This window comes from Geospiza fortis, unplaced genomic scaffold, assembly GCF_000277835.1.
Source record: "Geospiza fortis unplaced genomic scaffold, GeoFor_1.0 scaffold11, whole genome shotgun sequence".
Taxonomy (NCBI): domain Eukaryota; kingdom Metazoa; phylum Chordata; class Aves; order Passeriformes; family Thraupidae; genus Geospiza; species Geospiza fortis.
The window spans coordinates 11,870,103-11,888,885 of NW_005054304.1; the positions used below are offsets into that span (position 1 = coordinate 11,870,103).

Below are 18,783 nucleotides of genomic sequence, written 5' to 3' on the forward strand. Positions count from 1 at the left end.
GCTTCAGTTTTTTCACTTGCATCATTTTTTGTCTTGTCAGTGATTTTTACCATTATATAAGTAGTTTCTTTCCTTAAAAATTAACCTTCTTTTTTTCAAGGCTAACCTAACTATTCTTTTTTTCAAACGCTTACCCATCAAAATTGTTATGAAAATAATAATTAAAAGAATCTGCTACCTACCATCTTTGTGTCCAGGTCATTACATTTTTCAAGACCCAGTCCACTTTGATACAGTCGTCTCACATGAAATAGATTTTGCATAGTCACAGCAAATACTGGCAAGCCTTTTCCCTAAGCGGAGAAACAGCAACATCCAGTTAATTCTCACGTAACCCTTTAACAGTAAGGAGACAAACAATAACAATTGGCAAAACCATGAATGTGGACCTTCTAAGATAAAATGCCACAAAGAAATGCAGTAAAAAGATTCTGTTTACCCCAGAAGCCAAAGAAACAAGTTCACAAATGCATCAATTAGCAGGTGTACTCAGGAACTCTCTAGGTTGATGGTACCAAATCAAAAAACACACAGGTTTTCCCTAACCTTTCTAAGACTTCAAAATTTGAAACATTTGGAGTTGACTTTTTTTTCCCCCCATAGTATTCTTCTTAAAAACTACATATGACATTAAAATTTTAGTCAATTTGTTTACATAAATTAATTTTAAAGGAAATCCCAGCTCCATATTTGCATCATGTTAAAGTCAGCTGTAGCTTTGAGGCAGGAAGCAGAGCTGTCAGTTTACAGACTTGCTGAAGCAGTAAGTGGGATGAGGCTGTGGCCAGGAGAACATCACCACCTCCAGATTTGAGCCTATTCATGTCCCAAATCTCTGCAGCTTCAGTTTATGTGCACCACTGTAGATTCATTCTGCATCCAGGTACTGAATACATCTCTTTAGAGACAGTATTTTCAAAAGGAGCTGAAGATGAAGTAGCTGTAAATCTCCTTTCCTGCTGGGAAAATCTAAGCCACTTGGGTATTTTAGGCTTTAATTTCCTGGTTTACAGGTGCAATTTCACATTCTTAGTGGGGACTTCGTAGTGGAGATTTGGGGACATACATTTGTTTCCCTGATTGATTTAGTTAATAAGCAAATTAGCAGACAAAACTCTTGTAGTTTTTTCCCTAAAAATGTGTTATTTGAAAAAACTAAGGCAAACAGTTCAGTTTAGCACACAGGCCAGTCCAGAAGTTACCATAAATCTACAACAACATCTTTCAGTGGGTTTCCAAACGTCCTTCCATAGGCTATGGCTTGTCCTCAGCTCTTGCAGGAGCAAGGTGCTAACTGGCAAGGCTTTGTCTCCTCTTTTTGGCAACCCATGCTGTGTAGGAGTGTTTTGATGGCATATTTAAAAGGACTCCAGCTTCCCAGCAGGATGGGCCAAAGGACCTTGCCACTTAGAGCTGCTCTAGCAAGTGACACCTTCCTAGAAACCATGTTAATAATGTTGATAATTCCAGATAAACAAGGGCACGAATTACCTAAGCTGATTTCACACTGAGATGTGTATGAATGCATTTCCAAAGGAAGAGCCAGCTTTTCCATGCCTGTGAATCTGCAGCACAGGCTGCAAGTTGCCAGATAAACATTCATTGGGTTAAATAATGACTTTTGGCTCTCAGCTCATCTAATTTATTAACAGGAATAACAGATACAGAATGGGATTTTCTACAAGCTTTACTTACATAAGAAATCCTGATGACTGATGTCATTCAACCAGACCTCCTCACATGATTAGGCCTTGTGCAATCAACCTCTTCTTTCTTTCCTACTTCGGCTCCAAGCTGAAAATTAGCATTGAGAAAGCCCTGGACAACTCAATTGGAATAACCAGAGGTTTGGAACACCTTTCTTGATGCTTTAAATCTACCTGGGAAATCTCAGGAAAATTGGTATGAGCTACCCAGAGCTTCCAACAGCCAATTTACAGGGGTGCAACATCACATACATGTTTTTCCCAAGGGCAGAAGCAAAGTGGTGAATTCTTGAATGAAGCTTCAGATCCATTCTCAAATTTGCATAGCAGTATCTTAACTGAAATTCATCTCTGAGTATTTTAGAAAAGCAAATGTCTTACCTTGTCTTTGCTGTAAAGTTCAAACACTGTTAATAACAAAACGATTCCTAGGGCAGGGAATGGGCAGCAAACTGTAGTTTTAGAATAGTTTTATATAAAATAAGGAAGATTAGTCTATTTTGCATCATATTCAAACTTTAGCTTATTATTATGCAAAGAAAAAGGACAGAAAAAGATCAGTTGTTTTTAAATACATTTAATGTTATGAAACATATTGCCATTGTTTTGTTTAAATCCTTGCTAAATCTTAACATCAACAATAATAAAAGGCTTTTTAAAACCTTTTCTTTAATCACACAGTAGCCTCATTGTTTTACTCTAAGGCAGAAAACAAACAGAGTCATCATAAATAAAACACTGACAAGGAATATAAGACAAACCCAGGCCAGACAGTTTGCTAAAAAGTTTATGAAAAGTGCATCTGGCTGGCTCAGGACTCCCTGAGTAAGGTAGACATTCTCCCACACACCTCTTGGCTATTTAGCCACTCATGAGAAAATCTGAAATAAAGGCTGCCTTTCTCATTTTAAAGGTATTGCATTTACATGTCACTTGCTGTGTGAGGTAGGAACCAGTTTCTAGGGGCTGGATCTGGGCCTCACCTCCTTATTGTTGCCCCTCCATTTGCTATGCAAAAAGAGATTTAAGTGCAAAACAAAGCTTTAGCTGTCTATGAAAGTGAACTACGGTTTATTTTCAATCACAGTTCATCAGCTGATTGTGAAGGACACTTCTTATGATTTTCACCCTCAAACTAATAAGAGGCACAAAAACCTAGATGTAACTTCTCCCCCCCCACCCCCCCCAAAGGATGGCTGTGAGAAAAGGGCACTCTTAAGCACTAGAAGAAAACCGCGTGTTCAGGTTATCTAATTCAAAGCTCCATGAAGTTTCTGTTTTGTAACTGAACCCTGCCTGGAGGAAATTCTTAATTGAAAAATAGCAGCAACTCAAAAGTGCATAAATTACAAACTTCATCAATAAATTAAGGACATGGATTTGCTGCATCTAACTATCCTCCTAACACTCCCATGATCCTTTTCTTTTTATAATGACATGGAAAATCAGAACAAAGGTACTACTATGTTGAAACTAAAACTAATCTAAAATCTTCAGTAGATTTCTTTCTGAGATAAGGCAACTTGTCTTTTACCAAAATCCAAAAGATATACAGAATGACTGGAAGTAGCCCAATAATGAGACAACCCCTCCTACACCACCAAGCCTTAAACATAGGTTTTTTCATTCATAGGTAGACTTGTAATTCAGGGTGTGAGTTTTCAAGAAATGCCAAGCATCTCATTCCCAGGGATGCTGATTATTGAAGAGCTTGCACAGTAGGAAGGCTGAAGAGAGATCCAGTCCTGAGCAGTGGGGGAGGCAGGATGCTTCAGCAGAATTTTCAGCTATAGTAGGTGCAACTGTGGGACTTGCAGTTTCATTCATGTCTCATACAGACTCCTGTGAGTCCTGCATTCAGAGCCTAAGCAGTCCAGTGGCCATTTGAAAACTACAGGTGACATTTTGGATCCCCACAATGAAGGCCTTATCTCTAAAGGACCGCCTTCCACCAACACTCCATGAGAGGTTGTGCACAGAGGTAGGAAAAGTGCTTAACCAATGTGTAAGGATTGCATTTACTCAAGTTCTTACTGGAATTGTTCTTTAATATGAAATTACTCTTCATGCTCATAAGACATTCATATTCAGGATCATATTCGTTCATGGCAGAGATGAATCCATCAGTGAAGTATCAGTAATCACTTGCTTTGCAGTGAGATGGTTTCTGCTGGCTGGCATGCCCTTGGAAAAGTGTGCTGTTTCTTGATCAAAAAAAGGTAGTTCCCAGTTCATTTGTGGCAAATATTTTTTTTTCCTTTAGAACAAATTTAAATGCTATATTTATTTCTAGTGTGATTGTTCATGGGGGCACACTTAAAAAAAAACAGTTTGGGCAGAACTTGTGTTTCTGCATCTTAAGCATACTGCGTGTTGAACAGAGTAGATCTAGAAGACAACAGATACAGAGGTAGCAGCACAATGATGTGATGAAGCACTTCCACAATAGCAACTTCAAGCAACTTGAACTTCACAGAATCCACAAAAACATTCCTGTTTAAAATGTGCTTTGCAATAAGAACATCAAGCTTTTCTCTTTCCCCTTCTAACCTCCTGCAAGCACTGAAATCCTACTTTTCTTCAGCGAGGACCGAACCTCAGTCCTGCTGATGCACTTTTAGTTACCAAGGCCACGGAGCAAGGTGAACATCCAGGTTCTCTGCTGGAGTCAGTGCAGATGATAGTCTCTAACAAGAATAATCATCAAGGATCCACTTTGCTAGAAACACAGCTGTGACAGCATTTGCTTCATTGGAGGAGGAAGACTGAGCTGCAGGCCTTGCCCATGGCTGAAGAAAAATTTCTTTTTTTCTTTTTTTCTTTTTCCACTGGAAAATATTTGCATTTATAAAGCAGATCAATTGGTAGCTTTTAAACGTAATTTTAATGATGCCAGTTCATAATTTCTGGTAAGGGAGAAAGTTTCACAGCTCAAAGATGAGGCAGACAATTTCATACATTTAGCATGAATTCAGAAGGGGTTAGCGTCTCTGACAGCAAAGATAGCACTTGCTGTGGACTAAGGTTGCTTCAACAAAAATTACATAGGAATATATCTACTAAAAAAATAACCTTTCAGAATTAGAGACAAATATGAGTTACATGTAGTCTGTGTAGTTAAATCCATTTTTTACTTTGGAATTAGATGCCTGTTTTTGTGGTAATCCAGTCACGGAAATAAGTCACTCGTGTGTAAACTCCAGGTTTATTTGGCTTGGCACATTCATCTCCCCAGCTCACTATTCCCACGAGGTACCACATCAGTCTAGAGTCTGGAGTAACCAGTGGTCCCCCAGAGTCCCCCTAGAAAAAGAGGAGGGGGAAGAAATATTTAATTGATCAGAAGAGAAAATACAATTCTCTCCATAGACAGGAGTGTCTGTCCTATAAGAGAAGTTAACAAGCAGTATTTCAAGATAAGCCATTTGTGCAGAATCCAGACTGTTTCTGAAACTCGAGTCAGAAGTCTGTGGCATTTTCCTGTTTGCCAGGGCACCTCCTGACCTCTATTTTGGTAAAAAAACCTAACAAAAAGTTTCTGTTCTGTTTTGTGATACACTGCTTCCCACCTGCCTTGTCTTCTTCCTTGTACAGAGTATGGAAACACCAGTATAGGCAGCAATCTAAGAGAGCATGAACCTTGTTTTTTAAGAGGTTTTAATAGTAATTGCTATTCTTAAAATAAACAATTTTAGTCACTTTGAGCAATAACATTTAAAAATGAGCTTAGAGCTCCTTTTTGCTTTGAGCTTTCATCAAGAACTTGGTCTTCTAGTTAGATGATACCTCCTTAAAGTATTATCCACTTTCCAAGGATCAAGCACTTTAAGACTAAAATCTTTACAAATAACATAAATAGCAATTATGTTTTTAAAAGTTAACACTGTGGAAATATTTTTCTTTGAACATAAGCATTTCCTTGGAACGTGTGCAAACCTGCAGCATGCATATTTCCTTCCCATTCTTTTACACCTACCTTCCTTATAGTTATCTTTGTTTCAGACAGTTTTCCTTTCACTGAGCCTAGTCTGTTACCAAAGATCAGATTGTAACAGATGTGTTATGATATGATCCAGTCCAGAATTTAATTTCAGTGAGTGACAGTGCATTTTTTCTGGTAACTTAACATTCCTAACCTTCTCACTTCTCATCTCTACAGATGTCTGATGTTAGCTACTTAAGACATTTAATTTTTAGCTCATAATTAGTATAACAGCATTTAGTGCTAAAGGATGTGTACTAAATGCTATTCCACTTTACACCTAAATTCCTGTTTGAATGGAGCCTATTTAAAGGACTAATACGCTGTCCATTAAGATGTGGTCAACCAGATACTGCAATCAGCATTAAAATAGTTTTCCTTTCTAATTTTCAGCTACAATTACCTGACAAGCATCTACTCCTCCTTCCAAGTATCCCGCACACAACATCCTGGGTGTTATGTCCCCATCATACACTTCTTTTCTGTTGCAAGTATCTGAGTCAATAAGTTTCACTGTAGCCTCCTGAAGAGCATTTGGGGCTGGACCTGAAAGAAAATACAATTTGGGTATTTATCAACATAATTACTTTACAGTAGTTAATGTACAGGAGGAGTGTTTAATGTCCTCTTATGGAGGACCAGCTTGACTTGGTTTAATGTGGGGGTTTTGCTTGTTAATCTGCCAAGGTCAAGCCCTTGAGGAGAAAGTCACAGAATCACTTAGGAACCATTAAGACTGAAGTAATGATCTCATGGTACACAGTGCCTTAAGTGTAAAGCCATATATTTTACACATGTTCCATGACACAAATTCCATGTTTCATGGAACACAAATTACCTAGCAATTTGAGCAGATGATACAAAATAAAGACATCTTGATTCCATTCCTAAATGTACTCTTAGTGTGGTCTGGTGAGAGTGTAAGCTTGGGTAATTCACAGCTCACTCTGCACATTTACCTGAAAGCTCACAGTTATCTGTAGCTTCTGACTAGTGCTGGCAAAATAGTTTTTTAGGTTCATGGCTGGACTACCTGTCTTAAGAATTTGCAATATGAAATGGAAAGGCTGGGAAAACAGAAGAGTCTTCTTTTTTTTTTTTTTTGCTTCAGTGGACTGTAGTTCTGTCTTTATCCACTCAAGTTTTAAAAAAAGAAACTGATGCCTACAACTAAACAAACCCAGGCTTGCTGTAATATCGCATGAGGCTACGGAAGTCGTATCAGTTCACTCAGAGCTGCTGTTTATGGCCCATGCAGGTCACCTGGCAGACTCGGAACTCACCATCATTGGTGAGAGCTCCCCAGCCTGTGATGACAGCACAGATATTGTAGGGAAAGGTCTGAGATGGCTCTGGCAGACAGACGCGGTGTATGCTGCTCGTGAACTCCACTCGTTTGGAGAGCTGCACAAGCGCAATGTCATAGTCGTGCTCTGGGTACAGGTACTTCTCATGGATAATAATTGTCTTGACTGATCGCTTCAAGCTTGGTGGCTTCAAAAGAGCTCCAAAAGTAGCAGTCCACTTCTGAGGGTGAGTCATGCTGAAAAAGGTAAGAGTGCTGTAAGTATTTCGCTGTAAATATATGTTTGGGACTTTAAATTTGCAGAGTACCTTTACTGTAAAACTCCTTCAAGCCAGCTCCCTACTAGACAGTTGTGGCATCCATCACTTTCCATAACAGAACAGAGGGCTGCTACTAGAAGGAGGCACTCCTGCGTTCCCTCCTCAGCCATGGTCTTGTACTCCCCTGTTCCTTACCCCTGATCTAACCATTGTGTGGCCATAGGGTGTCATCAAATCCAAAAGCTCTTCTGCTGTAAACTCTTCACTTCCCTCACTCTTTTTGCACATTGATAATCTGTTCCATCAACTGTTTCATTTTAAAATACCTTGCAGCTTCACAATAGCCATGCTTTAAACAAAAAATGCTGGGAGTGCATCGCTGAGCAGAGGGGCAGGAACATAAGATGTTAACTACTGGTAGCAGTCTGCAGTGGCAGCAACCCCATTGTAACATGAAGTCATTCGTTTAAGAAATGTACAGTATAACAGGAAACAAATACTCCACCATTTCACTCACCTTACCTTTTCTGCACTTTTTTGATCAGTACACCAAGTGACTATTGATTTTCACTCATAAAATTGCCAATTGTGCTCCTGAGGGCCGGTCTTTTAGTTTCTCATTGAAACATCCAGCTGATGGGCCTACTTAACTCTGACTTTTCTCTTCCAAAATTGTTTGTCTGGGAAAGAGTCAGGGGTGTGGTGCAAATCTGGAAAGCCACACAACTTTATGCAGAAGTGGCACATTTTCTGCAGATTCTAAGGTGGGAACTTACTCTCTGAAGCAATGAGCTGCAGACACCAGCCAGGTGTTGCTGATGAGCGTTGCACCACAGCGATGGATGTTGTTGTACTGCAGACTGGCCTGCCATGGCCAGTCCCCGGTCTCTGCAGAGGACAATCCGCCAACGATCCGCAGCGATGAGGATTTTGCCATGGACTTGACTGATCTGTTCTGCCGTAACCCACAGACTGTCAGAAAGGACAAAGAGAGTGTTAGCTATTCTTCTGTTTAGTAAATCCTGTGAATGGCTGTGGAAAACATATGTAAAATTCCACACCACCTATGTTCTGTAAAAATGTATTGACGTCAACAAGAAAACGTACCTTCCACCAGTGCCCCCAAATCCGAGCTCCTCATGCACAATCCAAGCACAGCTGACTATCATGGAAAGCCATGATGGTCAAACAATCAGGCTTAGGTGTGTGAGCAGCCTGACTCAGGAATCAAAACCTTCACCACACACCCAAGACAATTCCCAAATAGAGGCATTGCCAGCTTTAATGTCTCAGGTAATTTCTCATAGGATAAAATATGAAAAAGGCAAAACCTAGAATGGGAACGATTCAAGTCGTGGGGTTTTACCATGCATGCACACAGATTACATCAGCAAGATGTCCCCTGGACAGAGGCAACTGATCACTGCAGTCTGCAAGTGGACCTGGAGGGGCACTTCAAGCAAAGAGCATCACACTACTCCAACAGATATGACAAAAGGCATGGATACCTCCAGCATGGTAGGCATCCATGACACAAAACGAGCATTTTTGTCCAAACCCAGAGAGAAATAGAAATATCCATAGTTTCAGCTATTAAACTCAGGATATTCAGGAGCAGCTGAAGCTCCCATATACTTTAGAAACTTCCTCAATGAACAGACCTACTTCAGCCGTCTTCTCCCATCCAAATAGCATCAAATCCATCCTACCTGGACCAAGACCCACTAGTTTTCATCCAGGTCCCAATTTCAGCTAGACATTAGGAAGGTTGACACACAGGACTATCCCAATTAATTGAAAGAGAAACAGAGATGAGAATTATTTGCATAGTGACCGCACAGTCCAAACCATTGCTGCATGGCTCATCTCCTAGACAGTGACCTGGGAGGGGGCCAAAACAGAACTTGGTAATTCATCACTGAGGAGCTGCCAGCCACAGTGCCCTTGAAGTCCTCAGAAGTTAAAAACTGGAGCCACAGAGAGAGTTATTTCATCCCTTTCCTGCTAGGATCTGCATAACATTATGTTAACAGTACTTCATGGTCAAAAGTGGCAGGAATACCACAGCAGACTGAAAGCTGTTCATAAATTTAGAAAAAGAAAGAAAAGTTACACCACACTGAGGCGTTTGTGAGCTTAGTGTAGAGTCTGCCCTCTTCTGATATTTAAAACCAAAATGAAGGAAATCAGTGAAACCTGTCCAAAAGTTTTGTGTAAAAGACAAACTTCAGAATATACCATAGTTCATAAGACTGTCTGAATAAAGACTTTTCCCTCCTGAAAGTTCTTTGTAATCCTCAGTAATTGGTCCTAAAACTGCACAATTCTATCAACCACCTGAGCAGTCAATGTTCAAAACACAGGGAGTAAACTCTGTTCTATCAGTGCCCCAGAACACCAGCACCTACATCAGACCCAAAAAGTGATGTAATTTAATCTTCAAATATTTGACAGCTTGTTGCTAAGGACCTGACCAACCTTCTCAGAGTTAAAAGAAACACAACTTGTAAGCAAAGATAGCTTTTATGACTATATTATCTCCAAGCAAGCTGACCTTTCTCTGAAATTTTCTGCTGTCAGCCATTCCAAATTCCAGAATATTTTGATTATAATCACAGGCTGATGTAACTTCTCTGCATTTCCTTGTGGTACCTTTCTCCTTTCAATGGGTGCTAAAGAAAATTACAAAGTCCCAATTTCTGAGAGTACAAGGTTACATTCATTAGACAGAAGGATGAGAAAAGGCTCTTAAGGGCCAGGAAAAGTGCTCAGGGACTCTTGACGCTAATTTTAAAAGCTGGAGATGAGATTTCTGATGTTTAAAAAAAGCCTCACTTACTGTCATTGAAGATGGCTTCTGCTCTTACTGGCTCCACATCTGAAACAAAGAAGCAAACAGTCAGAGTAAGGCCAGGCCAGCGCTGACAAGGTTCCCCATCCTCATGGTCATCCCTCTGACAGCTATTTGAGCACAGGGCGCACAGGAGGCATGGCTGTGGGAGCTGCTAGAGAAACCAGGGTAGCTCATATGTGTTCATGTTCGTATGCTGGCTGCTGGCCTCCTCTGCAGTGTTGTCTGAAGACCAGGCACTCATCCAGCCCATCCTGCTGGCCCCCAGTGTTTCTGGAGGGAAGTATGGACAAAACAAATCTTGTATTACTCAAGATCTACAATTTTGTTGGGGAGAAATTGTAATGGTGGAAATTTTTGAAGCTTCTCTTTTTTGCAGAAAAAAAAAAAAAATCAACAGTTCACGTATTACATCCAAGAGAGGGCCAGAGAAGATCTGGTACTCTGTGCCCTCTTCAAGATCAGAAGGCACACACTTCACTGCAGCAATGGAAGCTTACAATAGCAGTGGCTCACTCTCCTTTCTCCTATCTTATTGGTACAATAATAATACTAAAATAGATACTTCATAGCAATTTATTGCGTGGCACAGCAGGTGCTAGCAATACGTTCCCTCATTTAACACCCATACTGTATGTTCACTGAAAATATGGCATGCCCATGCTGACAATAGCAAGCATTGGCTCAGGGTTTAAATCTATCCCTTTTCTTCCAGAATGCTGTTTTTCACTAGAGCTACCACTGTAGTTTCCAGCATTCAAAACCATTTTTAAAATATTACTAATTAAAAAAAATCATAATTTCAATATAATTTTTTATATAGTGTTTCTATACTGGTGTCAACAACTTCATATATTGTGTCTGGATAGGCTTTCTCAGCAAATCCCTTCCTTTCTCTCTGCTGCTACACAGAATAATATCCTAGTTTTGAGCCAAACCCACACCAAGTCAGGAGGAGTCTCTTTTGAATGCAAAGGGCTCTGGCTCACACTTGTCACCTGCTGGGTTTGTATCTCATGTGTTTTGCATGCAGGCTTGCCACTCCCTCAGGTATGCTGGGTGAATTGTCTGTTTGCAATCCACCAGTACCAGACGTGTGCTCACTCATTTCTTAATGTGACAGTAAGCAGATTGTGATAGAAAAAAGGAAACAAGCAGAACTCCAGCACATGTACAGCTTGTCTGCAGGAAATGTTACAGACCAAAGGCAGTGCTAGGGCTGACGTGTGTCTGCAACCACTGCTTGATTTTATAAGGATGGGAGATTAGTTAAAGTTGGACATTTATATAGCAGCACAGTCTATTCACTGTAGAAGGAACTGAAGTCTTATTCACTATGAACAGGAACTGTTCATATGATGAAGATAATTACATTTCACTGGTGGGCAAGACACAACTTCCAAGGTCCTCTTTCAAATAAAAATGCTCATTTGTACTTTTTCAATTCATATGAAAAAAAGGAAGAAAACATTAAAAATACACTTATTTTTCATTTCAGTAACACTAGTTGTATTCTGTGAATTTCCATGGATAATATGATTGGTTGTCTCCTAGAACTCTTACATCAAAATGGAACACCAGAGAGCAAAGCTAGGTCAGCAGAGGGATTCAGCAGTGGTGTAAACATTACTGTTTGCTAAACTGTACTAAGGCTTTGGCCACTTCCCCTGTACATTTATATTGGCTAGAAGTGCTTTGAAAAATCTGGCCCTACTTGTTTCTTCTGATGCTCTTTATGATGAGCATCCAGTGTTTTACTAGAAATTCATGCAGCCTTCAGAACTAGTTCATCATTTGAGTCGCACCAATACTTTATATCTGGAAACTGGTAAGAAACCAACAAATGTAATTCACAATGAAAGAAGACCTTTTGCCTTTAAGTGTAACACTGACAACAATGTTTTTTAGCTTTTCTCTGGGTGGAGAGACATTTACCTCATAATTCATAATTATAAAGCCTGCAGCCAATTATTATCACTTACATTATGTTGCAAAGCTCATTGAGAAGACAAAAGGAGCAACCAGCTTGTTCAAGTGCAGTGCCGGAAGCAATTCAATTGGCATGTTCCCACTGCATCGAGTTTTGCTGTGAGTCACAGGTGCTCTGCAAGGCACCTGCATCTATCTCTGTTTGCCTTTTTATCAGGCACCTAGAAAAAAGTACAACCCTCACATGGCCAAACTTTTACCCATTTCTTCCAGTTGGATCAACTTCTGTGTAATTGGAGAAACAAGCCTTCCACACACACACTGCCAGTCTGTACAGCTCTGAATGTCAGCATGTCTTATAATATATCACTACTATGCAACTGCTGTACTCTCCTACCCATCCACTGCCGAAGGAAAAAGGCCAGTGATACCCTGTTTTAATTACTGTTAGCAAATTCAGTGCTGTATTCACTAGGGTAGGGTCCCAAACACAGACCACGTGCACATGTTTGGAAAACTGAAGTAACTGACCCTATTTTCCGATAAGCTGAGCTCACAGTAGATCAAAAGCAGGGAGCACTCTGGGTTACCTTATACCACTGAAAATAAAGTTCCTTACTGGTTTACCTCGCCAGGGGCTTGCCTTCATTTGTTACCAGCTTCACATTTTGGCCTGTTGAAGAGCACAGATGTTCATATTGTGCCAACCTATATGTTGCAAGCCCTGCCTTGAAGCAGTCACTTGTGAGGCATGAGAGAAAATTTCGCTGCCCTGCTCATTTACTAGTTGCCCGAGTTGTTTGCACTACCAAGAAAAAGCATCAATTAGTAACAATTAAAGTGTCATATCTTGTCCCAACCACATATGGCTGCAAAAGTAATTGTTTGTGCCACATTTAGGAAAACAGTGTTCAAGCTTCTACTGTAAACAAGTTCGACTTGAACCTGCATTGAATACCTGTAAAATGGAGCTTGCTAATGAATTCAAGCTTGCTTAACTTTAATGATAAAATGTATGCTTAAATTAAAATGGCAACTATCTATTGAAATGCAGCTTAGGGATTCCATCTCTTAGAAGAGGGCTCTGTTCTCCAACTGGACAAGCAATTTTGTTAATATAGTTATTTTTTATATTTATTAAACAAAATAACTCTAAAACACACCTAAACTCTTAATTTCTCATTAACTTATTTAAGGCTAATAAATAATCAGTAAAGAATTTTTTACTCCTCAACATATGTGTCTGAGCAAACTTGGAAGGAAATGCTTATTCCTAACTGCAGAGTGAATTGGACATCTCATCTGTGAGGGACTCAGAGGTTCCTATGGAAAAATGTGCTCACTTTGCCACATCTCTAAATACTGTCAGTGTCACTGCATCAGAGGAATCAGCCATGTGCCCACCGCCCCATTTCATTTTATCGAGAGTTCAGTGTTTATGTTAAAAGGAAAAGATCAGACAGAACTCTATGATGTACGAGTATCAGACATTAAATTGACATAGTACAAGCAAAGCAACCAAATTAATTATTAGGGCATATTATGCATTTTCAGCATAGAAAGGGCCAGAGATGGCTGCAAAATTAAAGATGACACATGCTTTAAAAATCTGATGCAGTTTTACTCAATTACATAATTTTTCACAGGTGCTGATTCATAAAAGAAACTTGATTTTTCTTTATAGGTTTCTACACTTGCAGATTTTCTAGATGTGAAAACATAACTTCTTGTCTCAAAAGCAAACTGCATGTTCCATCCTCTACTATTTCAAGTTCCTGCATCTTGCTGGTCTATGTTTTTTCACACAGAGACGGTAAGGTAGAGATTATCTTAAAAGGGATATAAATGGAGGAAATGAAAGAGTATGTGCTTCAATACTTATAACACATTCTTGGAAATGCATTTGAAGCACAAGTTTGGGAAATGCACCAGGGAGCAGAGACAGCATTTTTCCCACTGTCCTTCACCACATTATAATAACAACTTTCTTGAAAGGAGTGAGAATTACAAAATTCTCAGCTAGATCAGAAACAGAGGCCTCACCCAGAGTTATGCAGGGTAACAGTTGCATATACAGACAAAGAGGATCACTGGCGAGTTTTAGTAGGTCACCAAACTGGGCAGCTGAGAGGAATGTCACAGAGTGCGTGTCCTGCAGTGCAGACAGAGGATAATAGCTCTACCCTAATGCTCTTTAATTACAGTGAAGACCACAAAGGTCTGAAGTACTGGGGGAAATGGGAATGAGAGCACTGAGCAGCAGATTCAGTTGTGTTCCAAAAACTGTACCTTAAAGGAACTGCAGGAGTTTCCTGAAAGATGGTAAAACATGAGCTTTGGGTTTAGCAGGAAAGGCATGCTGTTGTGTGGTTACATAGTTCATACATCCCAAAATATGTCTCCACTAACCTTCCAATATTCTCACTGCTCACAACAGGAATTACCTCTCCAGATTTATGCACCCTTGTAGAAGTAGCAAAACATGGCTTAGATACAGGTGATGCAATTCTCATTCCTTCAACGGAGTAACCTGATAGAGACACAATAACTGCTTTGTGCCTCTAATTGTCCCTGTCACCCAGCTGTTCTCTCCCTGCTGGTGTTCACTGCCCCTGTCCTCACATCTGTGACTCCTTCCACTGTCCCCCATCAGCATCTTGATCCTGTCCATGAGGCAGACATAGGTCCATACCTCACAGCTCCATCTGGTTGTCCTGCAGCCAGAAGAGGGATCTGCTATGTACCAGTTCTGTGGCAGGCATCAAAACAGATATTATTTTTAGCATTACTTTTCTTCCTGACCTACACTCATGCCTGAGCTGCAATCAATGTCTTACTACAGTAAAGACAGCCCAAATTGCTCTCAACCTCTGCAGACAAGGCAGGGAAAAACCAAGGTTTGAGTGAGAAAATCAATTAAATTAATGTATCTGGGTCATGAGAAGAGAGGTCAAAATAACTTTGTGCTTAATGCCTTTATCACAAGCATATCCTTGCAAAATACTAATTTTAAAATACATTTCAGTCCCTCCCATTTCAATCATTCTCTCTAGACTCTTACTGAAATGTACCACCTTGTGCCAAACTAGTGACCTCAAAGTGGAGGAATATCAGATCTCCACTGTTTCCCAATGTACAGATGCATGTTCAGTTCCACTCCCCAGAGATGCTGTTGTGGCTGATAAAGGGCAAATATCCAGACTGCTCCATACATTATTTGACACGGAACATTCCTCATCAACCCTGTCAGACACTCATCTGCATGACTCCCACAGAAGACTCGATAAAGAGGTAAGAATCTGTCTGCCAGGTTCTGTACTTTGTAGTTGTTAGGAGCTTTAGCAAGCCCCAGATTCCAGATGAACAGAAACAATAACAGTTGGCTTGTTGATCAAAACCAATTCATGACTCATTATTCATGGTCAAAACCTTTGGCTGTGCAACAGATGGGAATCCTTCCTACTCACTTTGAACAGTGCCAGTGATCTTGCAACCAGCTTCTTTCTGACATCAGAAGTACATTCCCAAAAATACATTTTGGGATACTTCCAACCTACCTGACAAAGGGAAATAGTCTGGCAAGCTGCTCTACACTTTTCTTAATACGGATCCAGACTGTCAGGTGACTCTACTTCTAACCAAGAAACCCTCAGGAAAGTAAATCAGCCATGTAGGAGAACTCTTTGTTGCCAGAACTATACAGAAGGCAAACTGCAATATCTTCTTTCAGTGCCAGTGGAAAAGCAAGTCCTAACATGGGTGTTTCCAAGCCATCTGACACTTTGATATCTTACTTTGATTGCCCTTGCACTGCTCTTCAGGGAAGGTTTGCTTAGTTCTTCATTGAAAATTTGGCTTCTAGTGGGGTTTGTACACAAGTGCAAAGAATTCTATCAGTTCTTATTTTCTATCAAAATCAGAGGGCATGTGTGAATGTGAACCATCCTTGACCAGGGGACTCTGATGTCTAGCTAAATAAGAAAGCAGGAACTACAGTAATAACACATTTGAAGGTACTCTGACAAAAATGTGTTTTTGCAGTCCTATGTAAAGAACATCTACAGTTTAGTGACAGAAAAACCAGAGACAGTATTATGTTGTTTTCTTTGAAGTTCTGCACATTTTCTATTTTCTCACATATGTATGATCAAGCTTCTCTCTATTTTAGAAAAAAAAAAAGAAAAAAACTAAGAAAATATTGCCAGTATAGACTTTATCCCTCTTTATTCCCAGTCCTCAGGAATGCAGAGGTAAAGCAAGTCTGCCCCCGGTCTGGCAGACTGCTTAATGTTGCAGTGCTGCCCTGAACTGCAGCTTGAAGGTCCCAAGTGTAGCACCCAGTTTGGAAGAGTTTGTTGGAGCTGATTCTCAAGGCAAATACTTGTGAGTGAAGCGCAGGTTGAGACATGGTGTTGAACAACAAGGTGATTATTTCAGGGGAGGAAGACTTAAGGAGGTTCCCTTTATCAGACTCCCCCTAGCATGTGATATAAATAAGTGCCTGACCTGGATTTGTTCAACTAGTGAGCTATGCTTAGCTAAAATGAGCTATATCATGGCCCCTAAATTAGAATATTTTGATAAGGTGGTTACAAAGAACAGGTTAATGATTTTTTACAAGCCATTATGAAAAGGTGATTCGGAAAATGCCTTAGGATAAATAAGGATTCCAGTTGGCAAAAGGTAGAATGAAGCAATATTTAGAAAGGTGTCTGCAGAGCATGGAAAAAATCTAGGGCTTCTTAGGTTTTATGGTTTAAATACTAATAGTGGACAAGATATTTCAGGAGGGGAGAGAAAAGTAGAAAAGGCAAAACCTAGATTCTTCTCTGGACCTCTAGGATCTGTTGAAAATTGTCACTTCTCCCTGGTGTGAGGAATGATTTTATAAATTGAGACCAGCACCTCTAAAAGCACAGGAGTTCTCCATTCTATACTCTTCTCCTGAGTCCACCTGAAATGGCAACACCATTCAGGATCTGGCCTAAGCTTCATACCACTGCTGAAATCCTATTAGCAAAAAAGATCAAAAATTTTTTTCGGACAGCCTTTTATTGTTGTCTCTTAGAAATGCCAAGGTATTGTTTATGTTCCTTTGTGTCACTCATAGCCCTTGCACAATGCTAGTCCTGTAATGAGTAGCTGACCTGTGCAGTCAGTGTTTTATGGTTAGGCTGGGAGAGCCAAGAAAAGCAGCACAAAGTTTGTCACACAACTTGGATAAAGTAATATAGATGCCATCTCTTAGTGAGACTATTTAATGAAAACATTGCAATTCAATTGCATTAGCCAATGTTTTAATTAGCTATTAGTGCATTACTGTAAATTCCTGGTGTAGTTCAAGGTCAACTAAAACAATTTTGATTTGCTTCCCACATTTTCCAGACTGAATAAAAGCAGCTTGACTTGATAAGATCACAGTCCTTTTTTAATAATAATTTGTGTACTCTTTCCAGATTTATCCTTTATGTAAAGCATCAAATTAAAGTGAAGATTCAAAATTCACCAACTCATCACCCAACTGTGTAAACAAAAACAAATATCTTCAAATCTCTCTGATACCCACACAGTATTTTTATCTGGGAGAATTTACATGTGCACTTTGTTGAACAGGAACTACTGGCATATAAACAACACTTCAGGGAAATGGTGATTACTTGCCCAGAGAGATGTCACCTATTATCCTGAGCCATTCCAAAGGAGAAGGCTGGTTGGCCCATCAAAAAACAATAGGAGTGTGACAGCTCATATTTGAGTTTCATTGCATTACCACAGTGCAAATATGTGCCCAGCTCAAGCACCAAGAGGAGGAACAAGAAGTTGCTTCTGCTCATTTCTGTGTGGGAGGAAGTCTGGATCCATCCAGTATGGAATCTGGCCCAGGTATCTTGTTCTCTAAATACAGCTGTCTAACCTCTGCAGATTTCTGCTGGTTCAAGTAGCCTAGTGTGGAACAGGAAGCAGCAAGCACTCAGCCTATTACTGTACTGTCACCCCTGCACTTAGGAGCAAGCAGTTCTGCAAAAACAAATGGAGCATGTATCTGTCCCTAGCTGTCAACCAGTAACTCATCCTTGAAAAGTTTGACACACAGAAAAAATTGCTGACTATATATAACTGAAGCCAAGACAGAGACAAAATTCTAAGCCTGCACAAAAATTCTGCAGCAGAACCAAAGTGTAGAACATAGTGCAGTTAATGATCATATCCTGCAGATTTATGTCTGCTTTGTGAAGAAGGGGATAGAATCCCTAGCTGAAAAGTCATGTAGATAAAAACATTATGCCTTTCTTTCCCTTTCTTCTGGGAAATTTGCAAGGATTTTGATCCTCACACCAAATATTATTTTTTCAGTGCATTGGTTATTTCCCCTTGTCATCCAAATATACTTCCTGCACTTTCAGCCTCCATGACAGTAACATAAAGTTGGTACTGCAGTTTGGAGGAAGGCTGAGGCTGTACTGTGAAACCACAAAATAACTGCTCCCAGTTATCCATATTTAAGATATTTTTTAAAGATTTAGAGGGGTTTGCCACTGATTTTGGTCTAACTTAAGGAGCATGAAAGACTGTCATTCAGACATGGTAACATCAAAAGCTATCATCAAAAGGGGAAAAACCAAGTCCCATCAATCAGAAAATGGAAATAATTACTTTTAAAAGAAATGTAACATACTTACTTGAGATGGAAGAAGATCGGACATTTATCCGCAGAGGCCCTGTGTATCTTTTCAGGCCCCTCCGTAAGA

At 39.9% G+C, this 18,783-nt stretch overlaps 1 protein-coding gene across 1 annotated transcript in view; it reads right to left on the reverse strand.

The window, feature by feature from the left end:
• Positions 1-4,847: 4,847 nt before the first annotated feature.
• The window catches only part of LOC102032927 (transmembrane protease serine 11E-like), a 38,926-nt gene continuing 24,990 nt past the window's right edge, over positions 4,848-18,783 (reverse strand). The window contains 6 exon segments of the mRNA XM_014311961.2: positions 4,848-5,009; positions 6,092-6,234; positions 6,972-7,231; positions 8,031-8,226; positions 10,094-10,132; positions 18,715-18,783. The exon segment at positions 18,715-18,783 is cut by the window's right edge and continues 11 nt beyond it. Of these exon segments, the coding sequence (XP_014167436.2) occupies positions 4,848-5,009; positions 6,092-6,234; positions 6,972-7,231; positions 8,031-8,226; positions 10,094-10,132; positions 18,715-18,783 (869 nt within the window).